This window comes from Procambarus clarkii, chromosome 6 (genome assembly GCF_040958095.1).
Source record: "Procambarus clarkii isolate CNS0578487 chromosome 6, FALCON_Pclarkii_2.0, whole genome shotgun sequence".
Taxonomy (NCBI): domain Eukaryota; kingdom Metazoa; phylum Arthropoda; class Malacostraca; order Decapoda; family Cambaridae; genus Procambarus; species Procambarus clarkii.
The window spans coordinates 21,032,845-21,057,193 of NC_091155.1; the positions used below are offsets into that span (position 1 = coordinate 21,032,845).

At 42.6% G+C, this 24,349-nt stretch overlaps 1 protein-coding gene across 2 annotated transcripts; it reads right to left on the bottom strand.

Annotated features, from left to right (window-relative positions):
• Positions 1-2,814: 2,814 nt before the first annotated feature.
• On the bottom strand, positions 2,815-22,457 carry LOC123753929 (poly [ADP-ribose] polymerase tankyrase-1). Of its 2 annotated transcripts, none has more exons than XM_069306390.1 (7): positions 21,649-22,457; positions 18,552-18,732; positions 15,548-15,661; positions 15,171-15,321; positions 11,248-11,363; positions 10,400-10,524; positions 2,815-8,641 (listed from the first exon to the last, which is right to left on the bottom strand). In XM_069306390.1, exons 1-7 carry the CDS (start codon positions 22,144-22,146, stop codon positions 8,462-8,464), a joined length of 1,365 nt encoding a protein of 454 aa, XP_069162491.1. In that variant the 5' UTR covers positions 22,147-22,457; the 3' UTR covers positions 2,815-8,461. The 2 variants fall into 2 exon arrangements, with proteins under 2 accessions (XP_069162491.1, XP_045591872.1); XM_045735916.2 differs by having other exon boundaries at positions 18,552-18,720; positions 21,649-22,454.
• Positions 22,458-24,349: the final 1,892 nt, after the last annotated feature.

A 24,349-nucleotide genomic window follows, 5' to 3' on the forward strand; every position in this document is an offset into this window, starting at 1 on the left:
AATCGACTTGAGAATGGTCCAGGACGGGCCGAAACATCGTCGTCCCTTCACCTTCTAATGTGTGGTCTGGTCAACAAACAAATCACTGTTTACAAATGAATATGATTATATGTATTGATGTCTCATTCTGTTGTCATGAATACCACGACATCTGGTACTCCCAGATGATGTCATAGTCGTTTAAAGCATGCATCTGGGACTACCCAGCCCATAGGTTCGAATCCTCAACATGGCTTCTGTGGATTTTCTCATTGATATATCATGATAATGTGATTTCTCTTTGTATTATGTACTGTATATTTATAACTGCATAGAAAAGACCAAGTGGGCGACGCCACGTCACAACTGGTCTATGCTCCATTACGGTCAAATGAGCCGCTAACTTCACCAAGAATAGTTTTTAAAATGTCTTTTCAAGGAAACCTGATTAGTTCTTTAGAAAATAGTTGGTTAAAATACTTGTGACTTGAACGCAAAATAATCAAGCCTTGATGTCCCAAAGCAAATATTAATTACTGTAGGCTCTCTCAAAGGAGAGGGCATCACTCTGGAGAAACAACCATCGTAAGTAGAAGCAGACCTTATTCATGGGTCAATCCATGATTACAGTACTGTTGACCCACTCGCCAAGACTATCTGCCTCACACTGACTAGCATGTTAGGTCACACCTTATAAAATAATGTTGTGCAGTAATTTGGCCATATGTACATGTGTAGGTGTTATAAGGTGGTTGAGTGCATTTATGAGAACACCTGCCACAAAGTAAGCCATATTTAGATTTTCAAACTATGGCTTTTAAACAAGCCCCGGCCCCCCCCATCCCAAGAGACAACGCATCCCTGAACACATCAAGCGAGGATGTGGGTAGGCGCCAAGGCACTGAACCTAAAAAAAAACAATGTGTCGCCGTTGGAGCCGACGACACAGCAACCGATGCAAAGCCCCCCGGAGGCCGAACTCAATGGTCGCGAGAGAGGCGGAAGGAACATCTCCGAAGGAACCAGAACAGCCGATGAAGCCACACCCGACCCGGCAGGGTAGACCATCATGTCAAAGGGCAGGTCCTCCCCCCCCCCCCCCCCCACAAACCCTCGAGCAACTGCCGTGTGACCTGGGAGCCCCTCAAAAACACAAAGACGGGAATTCAGCTGAAGCAGAGCCGCCGGAGGGAGAGGCAAGGAAGCGGTCCGAGTGTCCCACACAAGACTGAACCTGAGAGGGAAACAGATGGGCAGCCCGTCCTCCAAACAAAGATCCAAAAGTGATTCCATCCACCCGCTAAACCCCCTGTTTATGAATGAAAAGCGGTTTACACACGACTCACAACTGTTGACGTTCGAACATATCCGGAACAAGTGCTTCACTGACGAATTTTGTTCGAATCACAACACTATAAATGCTTCACCCACGTACTACAAATACAAATAATCGCCAACAGAACCTAAACACCTGACCTAACCTATCCTATGCCTATATATACACAATATGCCAATATAATATAATATTAATTTATACTTGAGAAAATTCCCGTTTTGAATGAACAGCATGTTAAAATTTATGAATGCGTCTGTGGGGTTGACCGCTGAATGTAATGGACTTGAGTCGAGGACGGGTTGAGATGGGACATCCGCCAGTTCACCAGGAACCCGAACCCGGTGAGCTGGGAAAGAACCAAATCCCTGGTGAGCAGACACGCGGACCGGCTGGGAACCCACACCAGCCAGTTGTCAAGGTAGGCCAGAACCTGAACACCTAACAGACGCAGGCGGGGTACCACAACCCGAGTAAGGTGTGTGAAAACGTGAAGCGCCGGATTCAAGCCGAATGGAAGGCAACGAAAGCAAAAACCCTGATGCCCCACAACAAAACCGAGCCAGTCGCTGAACCTCGGATGAATCGGGACGTGCTCGCTACCTTATCAATGTACCGGGGGCCTGGTCGGGCCCGTGTTACATTGGGTCAGTGGTTGCTGCCAGCTGTCTCGACTTCGCGTTGAGAGGCGAGTGCCGACCGCCTCCGGGGTAAGTCCCTCTTGTTATTGTCTGTTGGTAAGTAACTCCGGGGAGCTGAAGTGGCTCCCCAAGAAAATCAGTGTTGAATGTAATTAAACGCCATTTTCTGGGCGAGACCCGGAGGCTCCCCCAGAAACCCTCCCTCCCTCCGGTCGGTGGTTTTTCGCATGTTTTTTACATCCAGCCTCAGAACTTGCGTGTGGATAGCTGGCGTGAGGGTATGGGGCTCCTTCCTCCCCCTCCTGGGGAGGGGGGAAGCTGCACAGACAAGTGGCACGGTGACGTGGTGACATCATGCTTGTTTTCATTGGAGAGTTCTGTCCACTAGTTCAGTTCTCAGTAGCAATTTCTTGACTAGAATAGGCTTTTTTTTTTTTAGGACGCTTACCTTTCTGGGTGCCTGACCTGGCAGGTCAGACATAGCAGACATCCATGGCAGACATAGAATGCCTCCAACCATAAGGGGGCTTCTATAGGCCATTTCTCCTCGTGCCTCTCTGAGAGGGCCAGGTTCTGGCTTGTGGTCCCCAGTAGGCCTAAAACTCCATTCACATTGACTGATGCCAAATTCTAATATATCCATATCAGCCTAGATAGCTCCAGGGAGACTCCGGGTCTCACCCAGAAAATGGCGTCTCATTACATTCAACGCCGGTTCTTTCTCATTATGACCTCTGCACTATGAGTGGTTAGTTTTGACCTGGCTAGAGGCATAGCCTACATATTTATAAAACTAAATATATAAAATACAATATTTTGATTTTAATATAATCTTATTGTATTTCTAAATAATACACACAATTCATGGATGTATGGAAGTATAATAAAGATATATTACATTTGTATCAAACTACACCACCTATTTTATTCAAACACCATGATGATAATATTTTTTTTATAAATGTCCTAAACTTGTCAAATCTAGATCAGAAAAACCTTAATGAATTGCAGTGAACAAATAATTTGAAAGACCAGGCTTTCTCAAGAAAGGCCAGGCTTTATCGAGAAAGACCAAGCTTTCTTGAGAAAGCTTTATCAAGAAAGACCAGGATTCCCCAAGGAAGACCAGGTTTTATTAGGAAAGACAAGGCTTCCTCAAGAAAAACAAGGCTTCCTCAAGAAAGACTAGGCTTCCTCAAGAAAGACTAGGCTTCCTCAAGAAAGACCAGGCTTCCTCAAGAAAGACCAGGCTTCCTCAAGAAAGACCAGGCTTCCTCAAGAAAGACCAGGCTTCCTCAAGAAAGACCAGGCTTCCTCAAGAAAGACCAGGCTTCCTCAAGAAAGACCAGGCTTCCTCAAGAAAGACCAGGCTTCCTCAAGAAAGACCAGGCTTCCTCAAGAAAGACCAGGCTTCCTCAAGAAAGACCAGGCTTCCTCAAGAAAGACCAGGCTTCCTCAAGAAAGACCAGGCTTCCTCAAGAAAGACCAGGCTTCCTCAAGAAAGACCAGGCTTCCTCAAGAAAGACCAGGCTTCCTCAAGAATTACCAGGCTTCTCAAGAAAGACCAAGCTTCCTCAGGAAATGCCAAGCCTCAATAAGAAAGACCAGGATTTCTTAAGAAATACTAGGCTTCAAGAAAGACCAGACTTCCATAGGAAAAACTAAGCCTCCTTAAGAAAGAAAAGGCTTCCTCAAGAAAGATCAAATTTCATCAAGAAAAACCAGGTTTCACAAAGAAAGACAAGGCTTCCCTAAGGAACACCAGGCTTCCTCAACAAAGACCAGGTATCCATAAATATGACCAGGCATCAAGAAAGACCCAGCTTCTTCAAGGAAAGTTGTGGAGAAACTTGAGAAAATGGTTTATTTAGTTTGATCAGTTACTCATCTAACAGCGAGTATAACATGCAAATTAAAATTGCAAATACAGTATCTTGTATGATTACAGAAATAAATCAGATTTCAAGACATTAAAATTAACCTTAGCAAAAATATAAAACAGCTACTGCTATCACAACACATAAAGAGCACTACGGTACACTGACTCATTTCATTAACATTTGTTATTTTTGTACTGTTTGAATAGTTATGTTCGCAACACTTGTTCAACGGTCTCATAGCTCATGTCACTATTTTTTACATAGATATTTGTTCAGTTTCCAGCTTGTTGTCTTCATCTACTTTACTGGACAGCCAAAATAAAAATTGTATAACACCATGATGCACCTCCACTCACACTTACAATCTTTGAATAAAACTACAACATATGGTGAACAGAATAAGATGAATTTAAAATTTATTATTTTCAAAGAAATTCCTAAGCCTTTTAGTAAGAAATGCCACCAAACTGGAGAAATACTCTAGCATGATAAAGTTCATTATAAATGGCAAACAACATAGGTTTAATGATACGTGACATCTCTCGTATCTTAAATCAATAAACAGACAACTGAAAAAGAATATCTGCCAAAAACTCGAACATAACGGAAACTCAAGCCTAACAGATCAGTACAACACACACACATGGAAATTCTGTGAATATTGGCCTGAGTCTATAAACAATTGTTGGGAAAACAGTAGCTACATCATCTGCCAGTCAGCACGATGGAAAAATTCATGGGTCAGCAGTAACAACTAATTTCGATCAAAGAATAAAACCAGCTTTGAATGTAATGAAACGCCAATATTTGAGTGAACCCCGGTGGCTCTGTTAAGATACTATCACTAATAGTGTACCATCTCCTAGGTCGCATCAGCTGCTGACTTCTTTAAGTAGGGTTTTCTTACCCCTTCCTCCCTACCTGTGTTTGTTGGTATGATTGTGGCTCCCCTCTTCCCTGAGTTTGCCTCTAGGTACCCCTTATAGACCCGTATTCAAGAAGGATAATCCTTCTAGCTCCTTGGTGACCAGTGAAGCTTTGGTTTTCAGTGCTTATAGCCAGGTATCCAAACCTGGGTATTTTTCTGTGGATCTACCTCTTCCAGCAGATCCACATGGCAATGCACTTTGCTGCTGTGAATTTATCCTCTGCTCTACATGTCTGGACTTTGATGAATTTCTGTCGCAGTTTGTATGGTGTGTGGGTGGTGGGTTTGTTGGTCTCCCACCCATGTCTTTCTTTGCAGTAACAGTATGAAGTGGCCTGGCTTTCTTCTCCCAGCTGTCCCTTTGTCACTTCTCATCTATTTTGGATTGCTCTGCTCTTTCCTTTTTGTCTTGGTTGTTTCTTGGTTGGCATCTTATACCAAATACTGTCGCCTCTTATTGTTCGGCTATCGTGGAGTAGGTGTTGCTCGTACTCAGTGTCGACACCTCCGTGGCACTGTTCCCTAAGTTGTCTTGTGTAATTGTCCACCTCTGGCCTTCTCATGCTCTTCCTTAGCCATCCTGGTCTTGTGACCATGATTGGGCTTTTCTTTTCACACTTCGATTTACAGTTTCCCCTTCGGCTTATGAATTTTTACTAAGGTGGTTTTCTTGTTGGCCCTCACCAGTGGCTGTCAGGTCAGGGAGCTTCAGGCTTTTCTCCAGAGGTTCTGGAGAAAAGTTTTGTTCTTTTGGGCCTGGTGGGTGCTTTGTTCATTTGCAGCCCTTTTTTTTCCAGTGAAAAATTAGTCTGTGGGCTAATTTGGGGACTTTTGGTAACTGAAGCTTGGTTTGTTTAGCCGGATGGCATCATTTGTTGTGTCCCATGAGAAATTCTTTACCACTACTTGTGTGCCACAAGTTCTGTCTCTGTGGATGCCTCATTGGTTGATCCCGTTTCCTTGGTTCCCTGTTCCAAGGTTCGCATTTCCCATGTTGTCCACAGTTTCATCAAGCCTAGCCAGCCTGTGGTCTACTCTTAGGCCCATGATGTTCGTAAATATGTGACTTTGGTTGCCATCTTCTATAATGTGTCCTGGGCTGATACTCGGACTGCAGGGGTTTTGGCGTTCTAACAAGATGCTGGCAACCTGGTACGGCATTTGGGAAATGTTCCTGGGCACAGTCGTGTGTGTGGCTTTGGGCCGTGTTGACTGGCCTGGTTTCTCTTCTTCATCTTAAGAACTTACTGACTCTCTTTCCTGATAAGTCCCTTTATGTTCACTGTGGTTAGATTAGCTTCAGGACCCACAGTGGGCTCCCTCTAGGAACTCAGTGTTAAATGTAATGAAAAGCCAATTTCTGTTGAAGTCCTGATGGCTGCCAGCTTACCTCCTGCCTTCCTGGATCGTCCGTTCATCATGGGATTGTTCGTCAAGTCCAGAACTGGCTTGGGTAGCTGGCTGGGCTGCCTGGTGGTGGTAATCAGTACTAACGAGTTTTGATCTCGTTTCAGTGAATCTCTTGCTCTGTACGACTCATTTGTGGTAGACGTTTGGCAGTTTTCAAAGCGTTGTTTTCTGTGAACACTCCTGTTTTCTGTAAAGCTGTGTTGAGGCTTTTTCTGATGAGGTGACAGACAGTTACCTGCTCTCTGTGTCTCTGAGAAGTGGGGCCAGGTTCTGGTTCTGGTCCCTGGTAGGCCAAAAAAACTATCTGTGACTGATGTGATCTTTTAGTAAGAAGGAATTTCAGGAAGACAGCTTCAGGGAGCCAATGGGGCTTCTCTAAAAATTGGCATTTCATTACATTCGATGCCGAGTTTCTTCACAAGATGGACAACTCGACAAACATTAAATGTGACCACAGTTCACACGAGATATGGGACGCACTTATGATTACTGAAGCAATCGATGACCTTCCTCACAGTTAATACTTGTGTTAAACAGAATCTTTCACTAGAATTTTGAGCTGCACCTATTCCCCCTCAAAATATTACAGGTATTTATTCCTGATAAGTCTTTCTAGTTATGACAAGTGAAAGTTATAAATTGTTTCACTACTGTTTTATATTATAATTTATGTATTACCCAACTAATGTAGTGAAGATATGAATTAATGTGTATTGTTGCTGTATTTCACTCGTAATTACAGTGGAACCTCGATTCCGTGAATCTCCAGTAGGAACACACTTTTCCAGGCCGGAAAAGCCTCACCCGATTCCACAAACTCTTGTTTGCTGAAGCGGGAGATTTGTGGATTTGCTTTTAGGATGTTGGGACAGAGTTCACATACTGGTGGAAAACTTGCCCATCATACCATTGGTTAAAAATTAAAGATTTCCTTAATGAAATCAGCCCATAGAGCATAGAAAATACTAGAGAATGAATGGCAACGCTGTTAGTATGGCTTCAATTATGTTTCTAATGATTTTTGTAGATGGCTGCAACATTAGAAGAAAGAGTTGGGGTCTTGTGAAAGCCATTGAGCACATTTAAAACCAAATTCTATGGTTCGTTTTACTTTTGACATTTCCCGGTTTTCATTTATAAATATGGGCCCGTTTTTCACTGAAAAGAGGGTTTTGAGGCAAGGGCATGGGAAGTATACTAAATGGGGCTGAAATCTCTTTATATATAGGTTTCTCTTGGTAGCTGCCCTTCATATGACAGGTTGAAATTAAAATTTCACCCACTGAAATCAACCTATAGAGCATTGGAAACATTAGAATATGATTGGTAACACTGTTAATGTGTCTCCAATCATTATTTTAATTATTTTTGTAAATGGGTGCAACATATGAAGAAAGAGTTGGGGCCTTAGGAATGCCAGTGAGCACATTTAAAACAAAATTTTATGATATCTTTTACTTTTGAGATTTCCCTGTTAGTGTTTGCAAATAATGGCCTCCTGGAGGAATCTCTGGTTGCAACGAATCCCTCATTGCAATGAACTGGGGTTGGTCCAAAATAGTTTGTTGAATCGAGGGTGCACTGTAATTTGACATATGCCTATTTACTCAGAATATTTTCTCAAAACAAATTTTGAAAGATTTTATTTGCTCCATTTGCATACCCACAGAATTAACAGTATGAGATGAGGATGGTCAAATATAATACTTGTAAGGTAACACCTGAACACTGCACACAATCACTACTGTCAAACACATAACTTGTCATGTAAGATACCTCTCAACCAACTAATGTATTAAAACATAAATGTACACAAAGTTAAAAGATTTCTGCTACTCCACCCATGGCCTCACTCACTCACACACACACCACCCATGGCCACACTGTCAGTATATACAAAAACACGCAAGCATATCTTAATTTTACTTTTAGTTAATGATCAAAGTCATATGTGTTGAGTGACTGCTTTACACATATCACTTTCTAACAGAGGCATCACAATCCTGTTCAGATATAGCTTCTATTAAGTTTACTACCTCAGCTAACAAGCTATTTAGTAAAAAATACCTTATACTGTATTAGCATTATCTGCAGCCTGAATCACTGTGCAATACAGATTTCTGAAAGAACTTCTTAAGGCCCCCAAGTATTTTATTCATTTTAAACACCCTGTATTCACAATATTTCAAATGGTAGCATTGTAGTTTGAAAATTCATCTACTGTACACTGATATAAAGTTGACAACACTCGAGTAAGTCAAATGGAGCTCTGATACGTAACAATCAGCCTTCATGCAGCTTTTGACTTAACAAGACTGAGGTCATTGAGGGAGTTAAGGAGAGCCTGCACGTCACTCTCCACTTGCTGGCGGGAATCCGAGAGTGATAGCTGACTAGTGAATGAAGTGAGCAATTCTGCCTCCTCTACACTCCCAGAGCACTCCAGGAATGTCTGCATCATTTCGATAACCTGAAAATATGATTAGTATGATCTTAAAACCAAGATAAATATTACAGAATCCTGCATCACATTATTGCATCATACATGGAAGGTTTCAATACACTAGACAATTATGTGTAGCAAACTCAGCTTCAAACTCTTAAAAAAAAAATGAATGTAATGAAACACCATTTTCTGGGTGAGACGGAGCTATCTAGGCTGTTATGGATATATTAGATTTCTGACATCAGTCAATATACATGGAGTTCTAGGCCTACCAGAGACGAGCAAGAACCTGGCCCCCTCAGAGAGGCACGAGGAGCAATGGCCTATAGAAACCCCTGTGTAGTTGGAAGCATTTTATGTCTGCAATCGACTGGGTTAGGCACCCAGAAAGGTAAGCACCACAAAACAAACCTCTATTCTGGTGAAAACACTGCTACAAAGAGCCGAACGAGTGGACAGAACTCCTCAATGAAAACAAGCAAACTAATATGATGTCACCATGTTGGCATGCCACTGTCTATGCAACCTCCTCCCCCTCCCTGGGAGGGGGATGGGGAGCCCCAGACCTTCCCACTGACAACCCATCCTTCAGTTCTTAAGGTTGGATATCAAAAACGCGAAAAACTGCCGACTGGAGAGAGGGAGGGTTTCCGGAGAACCTCCGGGTTTCGCCCAGAAAATGGTGTTTCATTACATTCAATGCTGGTTTTCTGGGGAGAGACCTGTCGGCTTCCTGGAGCTAACTACCCCAAGACAAAAAGTTGGAGGTAATGGCTCAATTGTCTCACTGCTGATGTGGATATTGCTGGAAGTTATGGCTCAATTGTCTCCACTGCTGATGTGGAAATTGCTGGAAGTAATGACTCAATTGTATCCACTGCTGATGTGGAAGGAGTGAGCCTTGGAGAAGGCTAAGCTACACCCAAAGCCAATTTTAACTTAGATTTCGAAGCTCGGATGTCACAGTGGCCAGATCAAGCAGGAAGGGATATAATAGGAATGTCGAACCATCTCAGACATACAGTCCGTGGATGGAGCCAAAGAGGCGAACATAAAATCAGTAGAATTCACCAGCCGCTTTAACTCCAAATCCCAAAACCAAAAAAGGAACGATTCTAGGACAACCACTCGAGCACCAAATCACACATACAACCCCGCTCCTGTGCCAGTTAAGTCCACTATGGGCTCACCATAGCCCATACTTCTTGGAACTTTTTGTTCCAAGTAGCTGAATCTAAAATAACAACCACCACCAAATCACCGAAAACAAAAGTGAGTAAACAAACCCGAAGTCTCTGCTGCCTGTTAAAATAAAGACCCAATAAACCCAAACATTACAGGCAAAGGCACAGCAAGTAATACATACCCCACTCAATAGACGTCATAGCAGAGACAGTACAAATGACTGTTGGCATGTAGCAAAACCGATGAACATCCCTCAAACAGGAAAGAAGCAAGTGCGGGCTCGGTGAGCTGATCAATGATGATCCACATCAAAGACTAGCAAGGCTTACTAGGACCCCTGAAAGTAAAGACCAAGAAGGACACCCATGCACTAGGGATGCTCGCCAAAAGGAACTAGCACTGAATGCAGCCCTTAGAAAACACTTGGCCAAGAGTGTTTTCCCACGTAAGAAAAGCAGCAAGACGATGTTTAAAATGTATGAGATACTGTACAAGTTATCTATACTCTACTTTGCTAAAACAAAGTATTTGTTCAAATATTAAAGTCAGAAAACTAAATCCATGAAATATAAACTGAAAGTAGCATTTAATACAAACCTGATAAACTTGTTTCTTGATTTCTTGAGAAGAGGAGTTATTATCTCTCTGAAGAAGCTTAAGTTTGGAGCGTGCCAAGTGCAGCGGCGAATAACCCTGATTGTCCGTCTGCCTTACATTCGTACCTGTCCATATTACACAAACTGTTTTACTTTCAACGACAAAGTAATTGTTAGGGCAAGTGCTTGACCAGTATGATTATCTGGCACTTGGACGGCACATGAGGGTAAGGAGCTAAAAATGCAAGTACTGTACAGTGTAGAAATGTTGACCCTCCACTTTAACATTAAGTTAAAAGTATTAAAGATACTTTGATACCCTAGTGTGTCCAAAACTACTTAAATACTCTGGCATCTTATAAGTTAAACATCAAACTCTTATAACTCACAATCCAGTGATAGAATGCACCCTAAACCAGGCATTCTAATTTGCTGGAATTTACTCATTTTCCTCCACCTCTTTTTTTTCATATTTCCTTTTTTTATATTTTTAACTTCGCAGTCACAATACATTGTGTAAAGTAAATCTTTACAATTGCTAATTTTGAAGGTGAGTGTAACCATTGCACTTTCTTTCCTCATAGAGGCATCTTGGAATGCAGCAGACATTGAGAATGTTTAAAAGGTTCCATGATGCAAGATTGTGATTCAAAACATGTGTAACACATGAAAACCCCATACCAACTCATGTTTAGTGAACCATGTAATTGTTGTGGCAAAATTGTATATAAAATACCTACTCTTATAAAGTTAAAAGTTTTTTTGTTTTTAGGTGAACATGAACAAGTAAATTAAAGGGTCAATTTTGAGTGGAGACATCAAATATAACCAAAAATTTTGTGAACTGACCTGATTTCAGGAGCAGAGTGACTGTTGGAATGTGTGAAGTACAAGCTGCTAAATGAAGGGCGGTGTTGCCTATAGCATCTCGTTGATTGGGATCCGCTCCATATTGAAGCAGCAGTCTATAATTACAGGTTACATACCGAATTTATATAAACAGTGACAATAAAATATTTAGCCTACACAATAATGTATGGAGTCTTTTTAAGTATTTCATTATCTATTTTAACATTAGTTTTACAGTCTTGATGCTGAAAAGGGATTTATATAAAAAACCAGCGTTGAATGTAATGAAACACCATTTTCTGGGTGAACCCCGGAGGCTCCCAGGAGCTATCGGGCTAATATGCAATTCACTAGACCGGGGCATTAGTCATAGGAGTTCAGCCTACCGGGGACCACAAGCCAGAACCTGGCCCCCCCTCAGAGAGGCACAGGGAGCAATGGCCCTGGAAAATCCCCCCATGGTTGGGAGTTTTCCTTATCTGCCATTGACCGTGGTTAGGGACCCAGAAGGTAAGCATAACAAAACAGACCCCACATGGTAAGAAAATTGCAACCAAAAACCAAACAGAGAGGTAGAACTCACTCTAATCCCAAGGAAACAAGCAAATGTCACACCCCACCACCACAGTGCTCATCCAGAAGCCCCCCACCTGGTGGGGGAGGGGAAGCCCCTGACCACTCCCGCGCCAGCGACCCAGCCATTCCAATTCGGAGGCTAAGTATCAAAACAAAGCAAAAACCGCCAACTGGAGGGAAAGAGGGTGCCAGGGAGCTTCCGGGATTCACCCAGAAAATGGCGTTTCATTACATTCAATGATGGTTTTCTGTGGGGAGTCTCTTTGGCTCCCTGGAGATACATAACCAAAGATAAGAAAGAGAGGCACTTACCCAGGAGGCAGCTGCCACAACCTGAGGGCACCAAAGCCCAGTCAAGATCGAACGAGGCCAAAGCATCTCGAGGGCACCAAAGCCCAGACAGGATCGAATGGGGCCCAAGTGCCCCGAGGGGCCAGTCAGCATCAAACGGGGCCCAAGCGCCAGGCCGACTCCTGCCCAGCCCCGGAAGCCTCAAATCCAGGCTCTGGGGCAGAGCTGTCCCTTCATGCCCTCCACCCTTGAAGAAAAGCCAGTGTCCAAGGGAACGGCATCAAAGAAAGGGGCCGCTGGTAAGACCCAGAAGCCTCGGCGGGAGGCTCAGGCTCAATGGCCTCCATCCTTGCATCAAATGGGGCAGCCCCTGGAGCTGCCAGTCTCTCATCCCCAACTAAACCCCGCCTTCACTCCGAAACCCTCAGACGTTTGGGACCCGGCAGAATGTGAAGGGAGGAGCAGAGCAAACCACACCAACAGGGAAAGGACTCGGGCACTGAACCAAGGTTGAAGCAACCAACGCCCCCACGTCTGGGACCCTAAAAAACAGAACGGGGCAGCCCAGGGGCATTCGAGTGGGCAACCAGCCCAGCACATTGCAACAACCTAAACCTAGCATGCAACACAACAGCCACTCAACCCCTAATATCTCCTGGAGAACAATGGGTAAATTGGATAATGAGCGGGGAACAAGTCTCGCACGATTCCGGGTCGAAGGTGTCATAGACCCAACAAGCAGCATGAAGGAGGCAAAACAGATGATCGTCACCCTGAGACAAAGACAACGAACAACCCTTAAACTCGTATAAGGCGAGATGGAACTCTGAAGACATATCTAAGGTTATCTGAGCCCCGACGGGGGTTTCTAGGGCCCGAAAGGGGAGGTGGTCCTTCAGGAAGCCCAGACACTGGTGCTGCAAAGTCGGTTAAACCCCGCCTATTTACCAGGCAAACTGACTCCTGTGAAGGGAGCAACCTTGGGAGCCAAGTGGAGGACTACTACTGGAACCTAGGCTGTTCATGGAGGCCAGAGAGAGACACGACCTCCGCTAGTATATGAGCTGCACAGCACCGTGCACCCCCAACCATCAACAAACGCCCCCTACCCAAGGCCAAACGAAAGCACCAAGACCACCGCTGACCCCAAGGGCTACCTTACCTTGCGGTTACCTTGAAGTGATTTCGGGGCTTAGCGACCCCCGGCCCAGTTGTCAACCAGGCCCCCTCGTTGCTGGACTGGTCAACCAGGATGTTGGACCCGGCTGCTCGCAGCCTCACATATGAGTCGCAGCCTGGTTGAACAGGTATCCTTTGGGGAGGTGTTTGTCAAGTTCTCTCTTGAACACTGTGAGGGGTTGGCCAATTATGCCCTTTGTGTAGTGGAAGCGTGTTGAACAGTCTTGGACCTTTGATGTTGATAGTTCTCTCTCAGGATACCTGTTGCACCTCTGCTTTTCAACAGGGGGGGTATTCTGCACATCCTGCCATGCTCATGTGATGTTATTTCTGTGTGCAGGTATGGGATCAGCCCCTTTACTATTTTCCATGCATAAATTATTATGTATCTTTCCCGCCTGCACTCAAGAGAATACAGATTTAGGCTCTTTAGTCAGTCCCAATAGTTTAGATGTTTTATTGAGTGAATTCTAGCAGTAAAGGATCTCTGCATGCTCTCCAGGTCAGCAATTTCTCCAGCTTTGAAAGGGGCTGTTATTGTGCAGCAATATTCCACTCTAGCGAGCACTAGCGTTTTGAAAAGTATCATCATCGGTATAACATCTCTAGTGTGAAAGGTTCTTGTTATCCAACCTGTCATTTTTCTTGCAGGTGTGACATCTACTTTATTGTGTTCTTTAAATGCACATAATATCAGGGCGAGGCCGATGTCAAATGACAGCAACCCCTACGAGCGTGAGAACCCGAAGGTCCCAGGGAAGATAACCCCAAGACCCTAGGGAAGTACTTACAGGGCACCTAGGGAAGATAACCCTAAGCGCATACAACCCAAAGTACCAGTACTCCTAGCCACAGCCCAACACACTGCAGGTACAACTACCAGGGTAATATCCTGACAGGAAATTGAGGCTAGAGGTGATGTCAGCCCCAGCCGGCTTCAGTCGACAAACTGGTGAGCAGATGGCAGGCTCAGGTGGGCGGGGCCTCCCTCTCCCCCTCCCAGAGGGGGGAGGGGGAAGGGAAGGGAACTATCAGGAGAGCGCGCCAAGCCATTACGACTATATAGCACTGGGAAGGGGTCAGGATTAGGATTTGGGATGGGCTGGGGAAAAGGAATGGTGCCCAACCACTTGGACGGTCGGGGATTGAACGCCGACCTGCATGAAGCGAGACCGTCGCTCTACCGTCCAGCCCAAGTGTCAGTTTTATGACAATTTGCTTGTTACCTTGTTTTTCTTGGGGGAAGTTCTTGGGCTCTGTTCGGTCTTGGGTTGCAATTTTCTACCAGTTGGGGTTTGTTTTGGGGTGCCTACCTTTCTGGGTGCCTAACCCCGGTCAATGGCAGACACGAATATACTCGCAATGAGTGAAGTTTTCATAGGCCATTGCTTTCTTCACCTCTCTGAGGGAACCAGGTTCTGTCTCATAGTTCCCGGTAGGCAGAACTCCATATGACTGAAGCCCCAGACTAATATGGATAATGTCAGTCGGATAGCCCCAGGCAGCCGACGGGGATCTCCACAGAAAGAAGGGTAAACAGTTGGAATAAGTTACATGAGTAGGTGGTGGATGCCAAAACCATAAGTAGTTTCAAAGCATCATATGACAACATTTCTGATACTTACAATTGCATTTTTAAACTAATAATACACATTTCACTCAAATGCACAGTAATGTGGTTCATAGATTCCTTCCACTCTAGTTATGCAAACTGAATTTCACACAAGGGTGACTGTAACCCTGAAGTTTATGATTATGATGTAGAGAATTGAACCTATGACTAGAATTACCCAGGATCACATTGATACACAAGTGCTTTAGTTCTCAAGGTTCTGCATATCTTCAAGAAAACTACTCACAAATACCATAAGACTTACCTTGCAGTATCTGTGTAGCCTTTAGAAGCAGCAATATGCAAGGGAGATCTCTCCTTGTCATCAGTGACCTTAGGGTTCACACCTTCTCTAAGAAGCTGTTCAACCGTCTCAACATTATTTAAGCTAACAGCTATTCGAAGTTTCCTTTCTTCTGAAAGTAGGCATTTCAAAATAACGTACATAACTTAAAAGGCTTTTCAAAATTTTTATCAATTTTTAAAATACAATTTTATTAAAATACATAAATAGTAAGCAATTCAAAATGGTGGTGGTGGTGGTGGTGAATGTGGAAAGGGGTTAGTGCTCTGCTTTCTCTCCATCTCACACTCCATTGTAAGAAAATACCATTCAATACATTAAAGTCTCTGACCACTTACTTGCTTTTGGGGAGAGGACCTGATATTGTTGGTGTTGCCTCATTCTCTGCCGAAGAGAACGTAACTTCTTCTGAAGAACATTGTTTTCATATGGAACTACTGAATAACCTTGAGCTGATTTTGCAAGATATGAAAATGGAATGATTAGTAATGTGGTGTTCCACAAGTTCCAAATGCAAATTTGAATTCTGTAAAAGAAAAACAACTAATGGTTCATTAGAAAAATTCTACACTTCCTATCATGATATGCATAAATCACAGTTTTTTCAATGTATTTCAGAGCTCTATGAACATGTAATCAATAGCATATATAATCAATAACATACTATGTAGCCTTCAGCTTAAGATATCTTGCAACACTGAAAATGATTTTCACATTGCATAAAATACTTTCTTCAGTTTGATAAAATAATGATTACACAATCAAGTGCAAATTAGTTTTAATGTTTAATGACACCTATAATGGTCTTTTCTTGAACCTAATATTTTTTAATATACTGTAAATGTAGAATTAAAAAAAATGGCATTTTATGTAATGAAATGCCAGTTTCTAGGTGAGCCCCAGAGGCTTCCTGAAGCTATCTTACTGATCAAGAGCCATTCTTGATCATATTTGATCTTGATCCCGTCCTTTGGCGGGACCAAAGAGCCAGAGTTCAACCCCCGCAGTTACAGTTCTTTGTAAGCCTACTGTGGACCATGAGTGGGAACCTTGGCCCCTCTCACAGAGGCACAGGGAGTAATGGCTCCTAAACACTTTACATTTAAAGTACATTATCTTGCCATATACTGTACCAGGGAAGGCACCCAGAAAGGCAGGTGAATCAAAACTACTGCCTGGTTGTAACATGTGACCTACAAGTACATCTTCTTAAGTGCAAAAAAAAAACAGCGTTGAATGTAATGAAGCGCCATTTTCTAGGTGAGACCCAGAGGCTCCCCGGAGCTATCCAGGCTGATACTTTGGCATCAGTCAGTGTCGTCTGGTCAGTGCAATGATCGCTCTGCTCATCGGCTGGCTTCTTGTAAGGGACGCCAGCCCTTTCATGGTTCGCCCTGTTGACGGGGCAATGAGGGGGTGGCTCACTCTGTTTGCTTGTGCCTGGTCCCATGATTCGTGGGCACTTTGGATTGTTTCCTCTGGCCTGTGGTGGCGTTGGGCAGCTCCTCCTCTTTCAGGGGTTCGGGGCTGGCGGGAGCAGGCTTCTTTCCCTGTGCTCTGTCGGGTCATTTTGGAGTGGGTAAGCTTGGGTGGGTATGTGCGCTTTTTGTATGCCCGTTTTCATATTTTTCGGTTCTCGTACTCAATTTCTTTGAAAAATTTGATTCAGTACTAGTTGTTTGCCTCGGTTTTCGGCGTTTGTTTATACTGTACACGTATGGGGTCCACCGAGCATGTGGCGCTTCAGTTTACCAGTGTCTCCCATCTAGTGATGATTGCATTTGAATTCTTTGTGAAGACTTTCATTATTTTTGTGCTTTTTTGGTTTCTGAACATAAAAGTTCTTATTATATATCATGCCATGGGTTCCAAGAAAGTCAGTGGTAATGTTCAACCTAACAAAATAGTTGTGAGGATGACAATAGAGGAAAAATAAGAGATCATTCATAGTGAGATCATTCATCATTCCACATGACGAGCTTGGTGCCAGAGCGGATTAAACTCGTTAATTGAGGTGCCACTGTGTATGTGTGTGTGTGTGTGTGTGTGTGTGTGTGTAATAAATATATATATATATATATATATATATATATATATATATATATATATATATATATATATATATATATATATATATATAATATATATATATATATACAGTATATATATATAATTAGTATATTTTGGTAGCAGTCTTTCCTGTAGACATATATTATTAAATATGACCGAAAAAGTAAGATTAATAATTCTAACACGAATTTTCTCGATCTTTCGTACACTTCTTTTCACTGTTGGAGGTAATTCAAAAATCAATTCTCCAAAATTCATTTTTATTTCTAGTCTGACGCGACACTTGAGCGCGTTTCGTAAAACTTATTACATTTTCAAAGACTTTAGTTTACACATACACAACTGAATAGAACTTACACATCTCCGATTTGTTTATACACTATCTATATTTGAGTGAGGTGGATGGGGTGAGGTGGCATTAATAGGGTATTAATTTCATCAACACAAGACAGAACACGAAACAATGGTATTGAATGGAAGTGATTATAGAAAGCCTATTGGTCCATATTTCTTAATGCTTCTATATTGGAGCGGAGTCTTGAGGTGGGTAGAATATAGTTGTGCACAATTATATTCTACCCACCTCAAGACTCCACTCCAATATAGAAGCATCAAGAAATATGGACCAATAGGCTTTCTACAATCACTTCCATTCAATACCATTGTTTCGTGTTCTGTCTTGTGTTGATGAAATTAATACCCTATTAATGCCACCTCACCCCATCCACCTCACTCAAATATAGATATAAACAAATTGGAGATGTGTAAGTTCTATTCAGTTGTGTATGTGTAAACTAAAGTCTTTGAAAATGTAATAAGTTTTACGAAATGCGCTCAAGTGTCGCGTCAGACTAGAAATAAAAATGAATTTTGGAGAATTGATTTTTGAATTACCACCAACAGTGAAAAGAAATGTACGAAAGATCGAGAAAATTCGTGTTAGAATTATTAATCTTACTTTTTCGGTCATATATGGGGTCATATATGTCCTTCGGTCATATATGTCCTGGGGACCATTCAGGCTTGTTCGCATATATATATATATATATATATATATATATATATATAATATATATATATATATAATATATATATATAATATATATAATATATATATATATATATATATATATATATATATATATATATATATATATATATATATATATATATATATATATATATATATATATATACATACACGCAGTGGAATGGTTAAAGTGAATTAGAGTGTACAGTATTTAAACTGAACCAAACTAATGCAATACTTACAGTAAATTTCATAGCCATGACTAAGATACATGGAGGGTGAGACATTGGCAAAGGTGAGTCCTGGTGGAGGTTCCAGGTCAAAAGTTGTGCCATCTTCTTCTATGTTTCCTCCTTCAGAGAGAGGAAAGTGTAGCTGCAGTCTACTACCTTCAGGAACATTCATTTTGGCCTGTATGAAAACCTTAATTTATTTTATTCCATAGTCAAAGCTTAGGTGATCCTATACTAAATATATAAAATTATCTTTATTACTAAATTTATATACACACAACAAAAAGGGAGACAGGAGATCTGTCTCCTTATACCATAAAAAAGCAATTACAAGAAACAATAGGAAAAAAACCCTGAGAGCAAACATAATCCCAGCACTAACTCCAGAAGCTTATATCAACAGGATTTCTGTTTTACTTAGGTGGAGTGTGAGTATTTATGACTCGTATGGTCGCTTCAGTAAGATTTTGCCCCGTGTGTTTAACAACAACTTCTGCTCTGTTGAGTCTAACTTGAAATCTTATTGAGTTTGTAACTGTGCACTGTGTTAGATAATGTTCCATTGGTCTGCCGGGCATTTCTCCACAGTGCTGACATTTCCTCTCATCTTTTGGAACCTGTAAGCCTATTTCCCATGCACATGGGTATCCAAGCCTCATGCAATGTAAGTGTACTTCTGTTCTTCTACTGCTCCCTTTCATCAAAGTAAGTGGTTCGTAGTTGGTTGAATTCTTGTACCAACCTGCAGATACTGATGTTGCAATTACTGTGTTTTGGTCACTGTACATCTTCTGCAGTGCTCTATTTCTAATTACTTTCTTAATCTGTGATAGACTCTGTGGTATATAAATATCTACATTTCTTCTCTTAGTTGCAAGTTTTGCAACTTCGTCTGCAATGTCACTTCCTATTATTCCCACATGACTTGGCACCCAGGGGGGTGCCAAGTGCCCCCCAAGTGCTCAACTGTCAGGGGGGCCTGACAGCTGAGTGGACAGTGCTCGGGATTCATAGTCCTGAGGTTCCGGGTTCGATCCCTGGTGGAGGCAGAAACAAGTGGGCAGAGTTTCTTTCACCCTGATGCCCTGTTTGCCTAGCAGTAAATACGTACCTAGGAGTTAGACAGCTGCTATGGGGATGTGTAACAAAAAGGAGGCCTGGTTGAGGACTGGGCCGCGGGGACGCTAAGCCCCGAAATCATCTCAAGATAACCCAGTTGATAAGTACCCGACGGCCTTGACATTTGAGTGTTTGCATTAATGATATAACATTTGTTATCAGATGGATGTTGTCATGTATGTGTTCTTGTTGCAAGGTTTCAATGGCTGTTCTCGAATCTGTATGTATGATAACATGTTGTCAGTGTTCAGCAAGAGCAGGTTCCAAAGCCTTTTGAATGGCTAGCATCTCTCTTTGTAAAGTTCAGCACCCGTTTGAGAGTCTCCAACTATTTACAGAGTTTCCGGCCTCCATCCAACCACCCCCCCTATCCATCTATCCAGTCCCCCCCCCCACCATCCCTCCTGCTCTCCCCACCATCCCTCCAGTTTTCACCATCATCCATCCATTCCCCTCACCATCCATCCAGTCCCCTCCATTCATCTATCCAGTCCATCCATCCATCCAGTCCCCCTCCACCATCCACCCGCCCTATCCATCCATCCATCCAGTTCCCCCCTCCAACCAGTCCCGCTCATCATCCATCCATCCAATGAACAAATCCACAAGGGCCGTGACGAGGATTCGAACCTGTGTCCGAGAGCATCCCAGTCGATTAAGACAGGGTCTGGGGTGCTCTCGGACGCAGGTTCGAATCCTCGTCACGGCCCTTGTGGATTTGTTCATTTGATGCATCACGCAATTGTGATTTCTGTGTGTAAATCCATCCATCCAGTCCCCTCACCATCCATCGGTTGAGTTTTATGACCTAGTTATATTAATGGAGTAAATAATTGAGTCATAACTTATTTTACGTATTGATGAATAAATACAGTACTGTACTGTATATGAGTTATCACTCTAATTTTAGTATGAGATATAGTAAATATACTTAGTATTCCTCCAGGTATTGAGGTCTGATTTGTGTCGAGTGATTATAGTATGGGTGATATGTTCTTCTATTTGAATATGTATTGTTATATTGTTGAATATATGTGCATTTGTGCATGCATGTTGTCTTTAGCATGAACGGGTAGTGCTAGGCCTCCGGGAACGGGTTGGACATGAGGTGGGTTATTGGTGGTACTAACCTGAGTTGCCATGCGGTTTTTGTGTGAGATCTGACCTATAATGGCACTGGCCTAGTAATTTTTGAGTCCATTTGGCAGATATGTTATATGATGGGTGAAGTTGTCTTAAATATGCCAAAATTAGAAGACAGAAGAAAAAGAGGTAATATAATCACTACGTACAAAATAGCAACAGGAATTGATAAAATTAATAGGGAAGATTTCCTGAGACCTGGAACTTCAAGAACAAGAGGTCATAGATTTAAACTAACTAAACAAAGATGCTGAAGAAACATAAGAAAATTCACTTTCGCAAATAGAGTGGTACGTTTGGAACAAGTTAGGTGAGAAGGTTTTGGCCTCCACAAGTTTGGTGGAGGCCAAAACCGTCACTAGTTTCATAGCATTATATGACAGAGTGCTGAGTAGACGGGACACCACGAGCGTAACTCTCCTCCTGTAACTACACTTAGGTAATTACCCAGCACAAGCACAGCCATACCCAGCATGAGCACAGCCCTACCCAGCACATAGCCTAAGCTGTTCTATCCTTTGGAGATGTACGTCCATTTCTCAATAAACTTACCTAAACTTGAATTGAAGGAACAAATTGGACATGGTAAGACAAGATATTTAAGACAAGATATTTATTCAGGTAAATGTACATACATTGAAAATGAGTTACAAACATAATGTCGGATTAATAGATAAAGTTAGTACCTGTACATACAATGCCTGAAGCCCCTAATATGCACAGCATTTTGGGCAAAAGCCCAAAACTTTTTAAAGCAAAGTGTGACACTTGGCTAGACTGCAGGCCTCTAGGCCTAAATGCAAAGACTTATCATCTATCAATTAAGTTAATGGAAAAGACCTACCATTTTGAAAACACAAACGGGCGTATTTGAAGAGGAGTCCACAGAGCTTGCTCCACTAAGTGACAATTCGGTCTCATTACTGTTCCGTGTCTCTATCCCCTCTAGTGGCATATCGTTGACAGCAGTTGCTGCCAGTGTCTTTAACTGAGAAGGCACTGGGTTTGTGGCTGCAGCAGCAGCAGCCAGACTCCTCAGCGTAGTGGGAGCCGGAGCTTCAGGCGGTGATGGGCGAGGAGAGCTTGATGAAAGAGACAGTTGAGGGGAACCAGGTGAGGGAGACGGATGAGGGGAGCCGTGTAAGGATGACGGATGAGGAGAACTAGGTGAGGGTGAAGCATGAGGAGAGTTGGGTGAAGGAGATGGATGAGGAGCCCTTGGTGAGGGATCATTCACAGAGTCTGTTAAAGCATCACCCTCCATCACGACGTCCGCACCACCACCGCCCCCCTCCTCCACACTCCCGTTACTACTGTCCGTCGAGTCGATACCAGAGTCCATGACTGGGTGGCACTCACTGCCCTACTGGACCAGACCACACACTCCAGGACCAGACCACTGGACCACAGACGCGGCGGGGCTCCACGGAGGGTCTTTAGGTCCGGGTCATGTCCTGGAACCGCCGATGCCTCCTTTCATTCTTATTACTTAAAAAGTAACATTGATTATACATTTACTCCACAACAAAATCCACATTTAACTATTTCTTTTGTGTTTTCACTAAACTGTGGCCTATTTAGACAATATTATATTGAAATAAGTTGTATACGTTGAGGGTAAAAATGATGAAAACAATGAATGTTCCGGAGGTTGTTTACGTTGTGGGCTCCTCAGCTGGTTCTGGACTCACCTATTTCTACCTACCTATTGGTACCTACACGATCGAAAATTAGCTCTTAGACCCTGCTTATTTCCCTCGGGTTGTCTACTACCATGACTCCTGACCTATTTCTCTATCATATCTACTTTTAAAATTATTTACTAAAATTTACCACTAACACTCAAGTAGCCTAAAAAAAAATAAAACACACAGGAAGCCGGCGGCTTGTCAAAGGTCTCCTCATTTGACCAGATGACTTTTTCAAGATAGATTTTAAAGCTCAGAAGAGTTTCGGCATTTACTTACATTCTTATAAAGCCACTAGCAAACACACAGCGATTCGGGCAGGTTCTTAATCGTAATTAGTTCTATAATTATTTTTGTTGACCGGACTTGAACCTTGTATAGAGCAGCGGTGTCTCTGAAGATGAGGTCTCCACGCCTGGAGACATTACTCCAGACGCACCAAAGATTTATACAGTTGAATAACTACGGTGGGGACGAGAGGACATAATAGAAGGGAAATTCCACATCCCAGGATACCATCCCCCAATACAGGAAGGACAGAACAAGAGCAGGTAGGGTAATGCTATATGGGAAAGAGAACCTGAATGCAACTACCAATGAGGAATTGAATGCCATCGAATCATCAGTTTGTATGGTGTAACATACAAGATGGTAGTAAACTGGCAGTGTGTCAGTCATGACAGGGCTGACATAGAATGACAGCAGAGGATAAACAAATCCACAAGGGCCATGAGGAGGGTTCGAACCTGTGTCAGAGAGCATCCCAAACGGTGCCTTAATCGACTGAGCTACGACATGGTAGTAGCTCAGTCCCAGACGGTGCCTTAATCGACTGAGCTACGACATGGTAGTAGCTCAGTCCCAGACGGCGCCTTAATCGACTGAGCTACGACATGGTAGTAGCTCACTCCCAGACGGTGCCTTAATCGACTGAGCTACGACATGGTAGTAGCTCAGTCAATTAAGGCAGCGTCTGGGATGCTCTCGGATGTAGGTTCGAACCCTCCTCACGACCCTTGTCGATTTGTTCATTTGATGCATCACGTTATTGTGATTTATGTGTTCAACAGCAGAGGATGTTGTTGATCTGTATTATGTGATCAATGCAACATTTGAAGCCCAAACCCTTATATACCATGGCTATGTTCCAAAAGGAAACAGAGTTAGTATAAATGAGGTTAACCACTGCACTGCGCAAAGCGCCTTTAGGCGCTCAGATAGTTGTGCTTTTTGTTTTTTAATTTGGCTATATTTTAATGTTTTTTAATGTTTTCATTACTATTTGTGTTTTGAAATGGAAATAGTTGACTTTGGAAACATTTTGACATTAAATTTACCCGAACATTTGTAAAAATAACAAAAATATGTCCTTGACAATTGCACCAAGACGTTTTTGCCGAAAATAGGTGAGCAGTGCAAGGGTTAAGTCAGAGTGGGAAAATGTAAGTGGAGTGCCTCAAGGCTCTATCCTGGGTCCTCTCTTGTTTATAATATATATAAATGATATTGATTCAGGTTTGAGTAGCAACATTTGTAAATTTGCCTATGATACAAAAATCGGGAGGGAAATAAACACTGAAGACTCACTATCACTTAAAGTCGACCTAAATAGGGTTTTGAAATGGTCAAAGGATTGGCAGATGCAGTTTAATGCTGATAAGTGTAAAGTTCTGAGGCTAGGTAATGATGATGGAGTTGCAAGATACGAGCTAGATGGTGTTGAGATTGCAAAGTCGGATTGGGAAAGGGATCTGGGAGTTATGATTAGTAAGAATTTAAAACCATAGGATCAATGCATGAATGTTCTTAATAAGGCAAATAAGACACTGGGATTTATTAATCGAAGCATAAGTAACA

What these genes read in the sequence shown, in the direction of transcription:
- LOC123753929 (XM_069306390.1), bottom strand. Translation starts at nt 22,146, where the DNA reads ATGGACTCTGGTATCGACTCGACGGACAGTAGTAACGGGAGTGTGGAG. An exon ending in GGCTACACAGATACTGCAAG is followed by an intron (nt 11,364 to 15,170) that starts GTAAGTCTTATG and finishes CTGTAATTATAG; the next exon opens with ACTGCTGCTTCAATATGGAG. An exon ending in TCAAGAAACAAGTTTATCAG is followed by an intron (nt 8,642 to 10,399) that starts GTTTGTATTAAA and finishes TCATATTTTCAG; the next exon opens with GTTATCGAAATGATGCAGAC.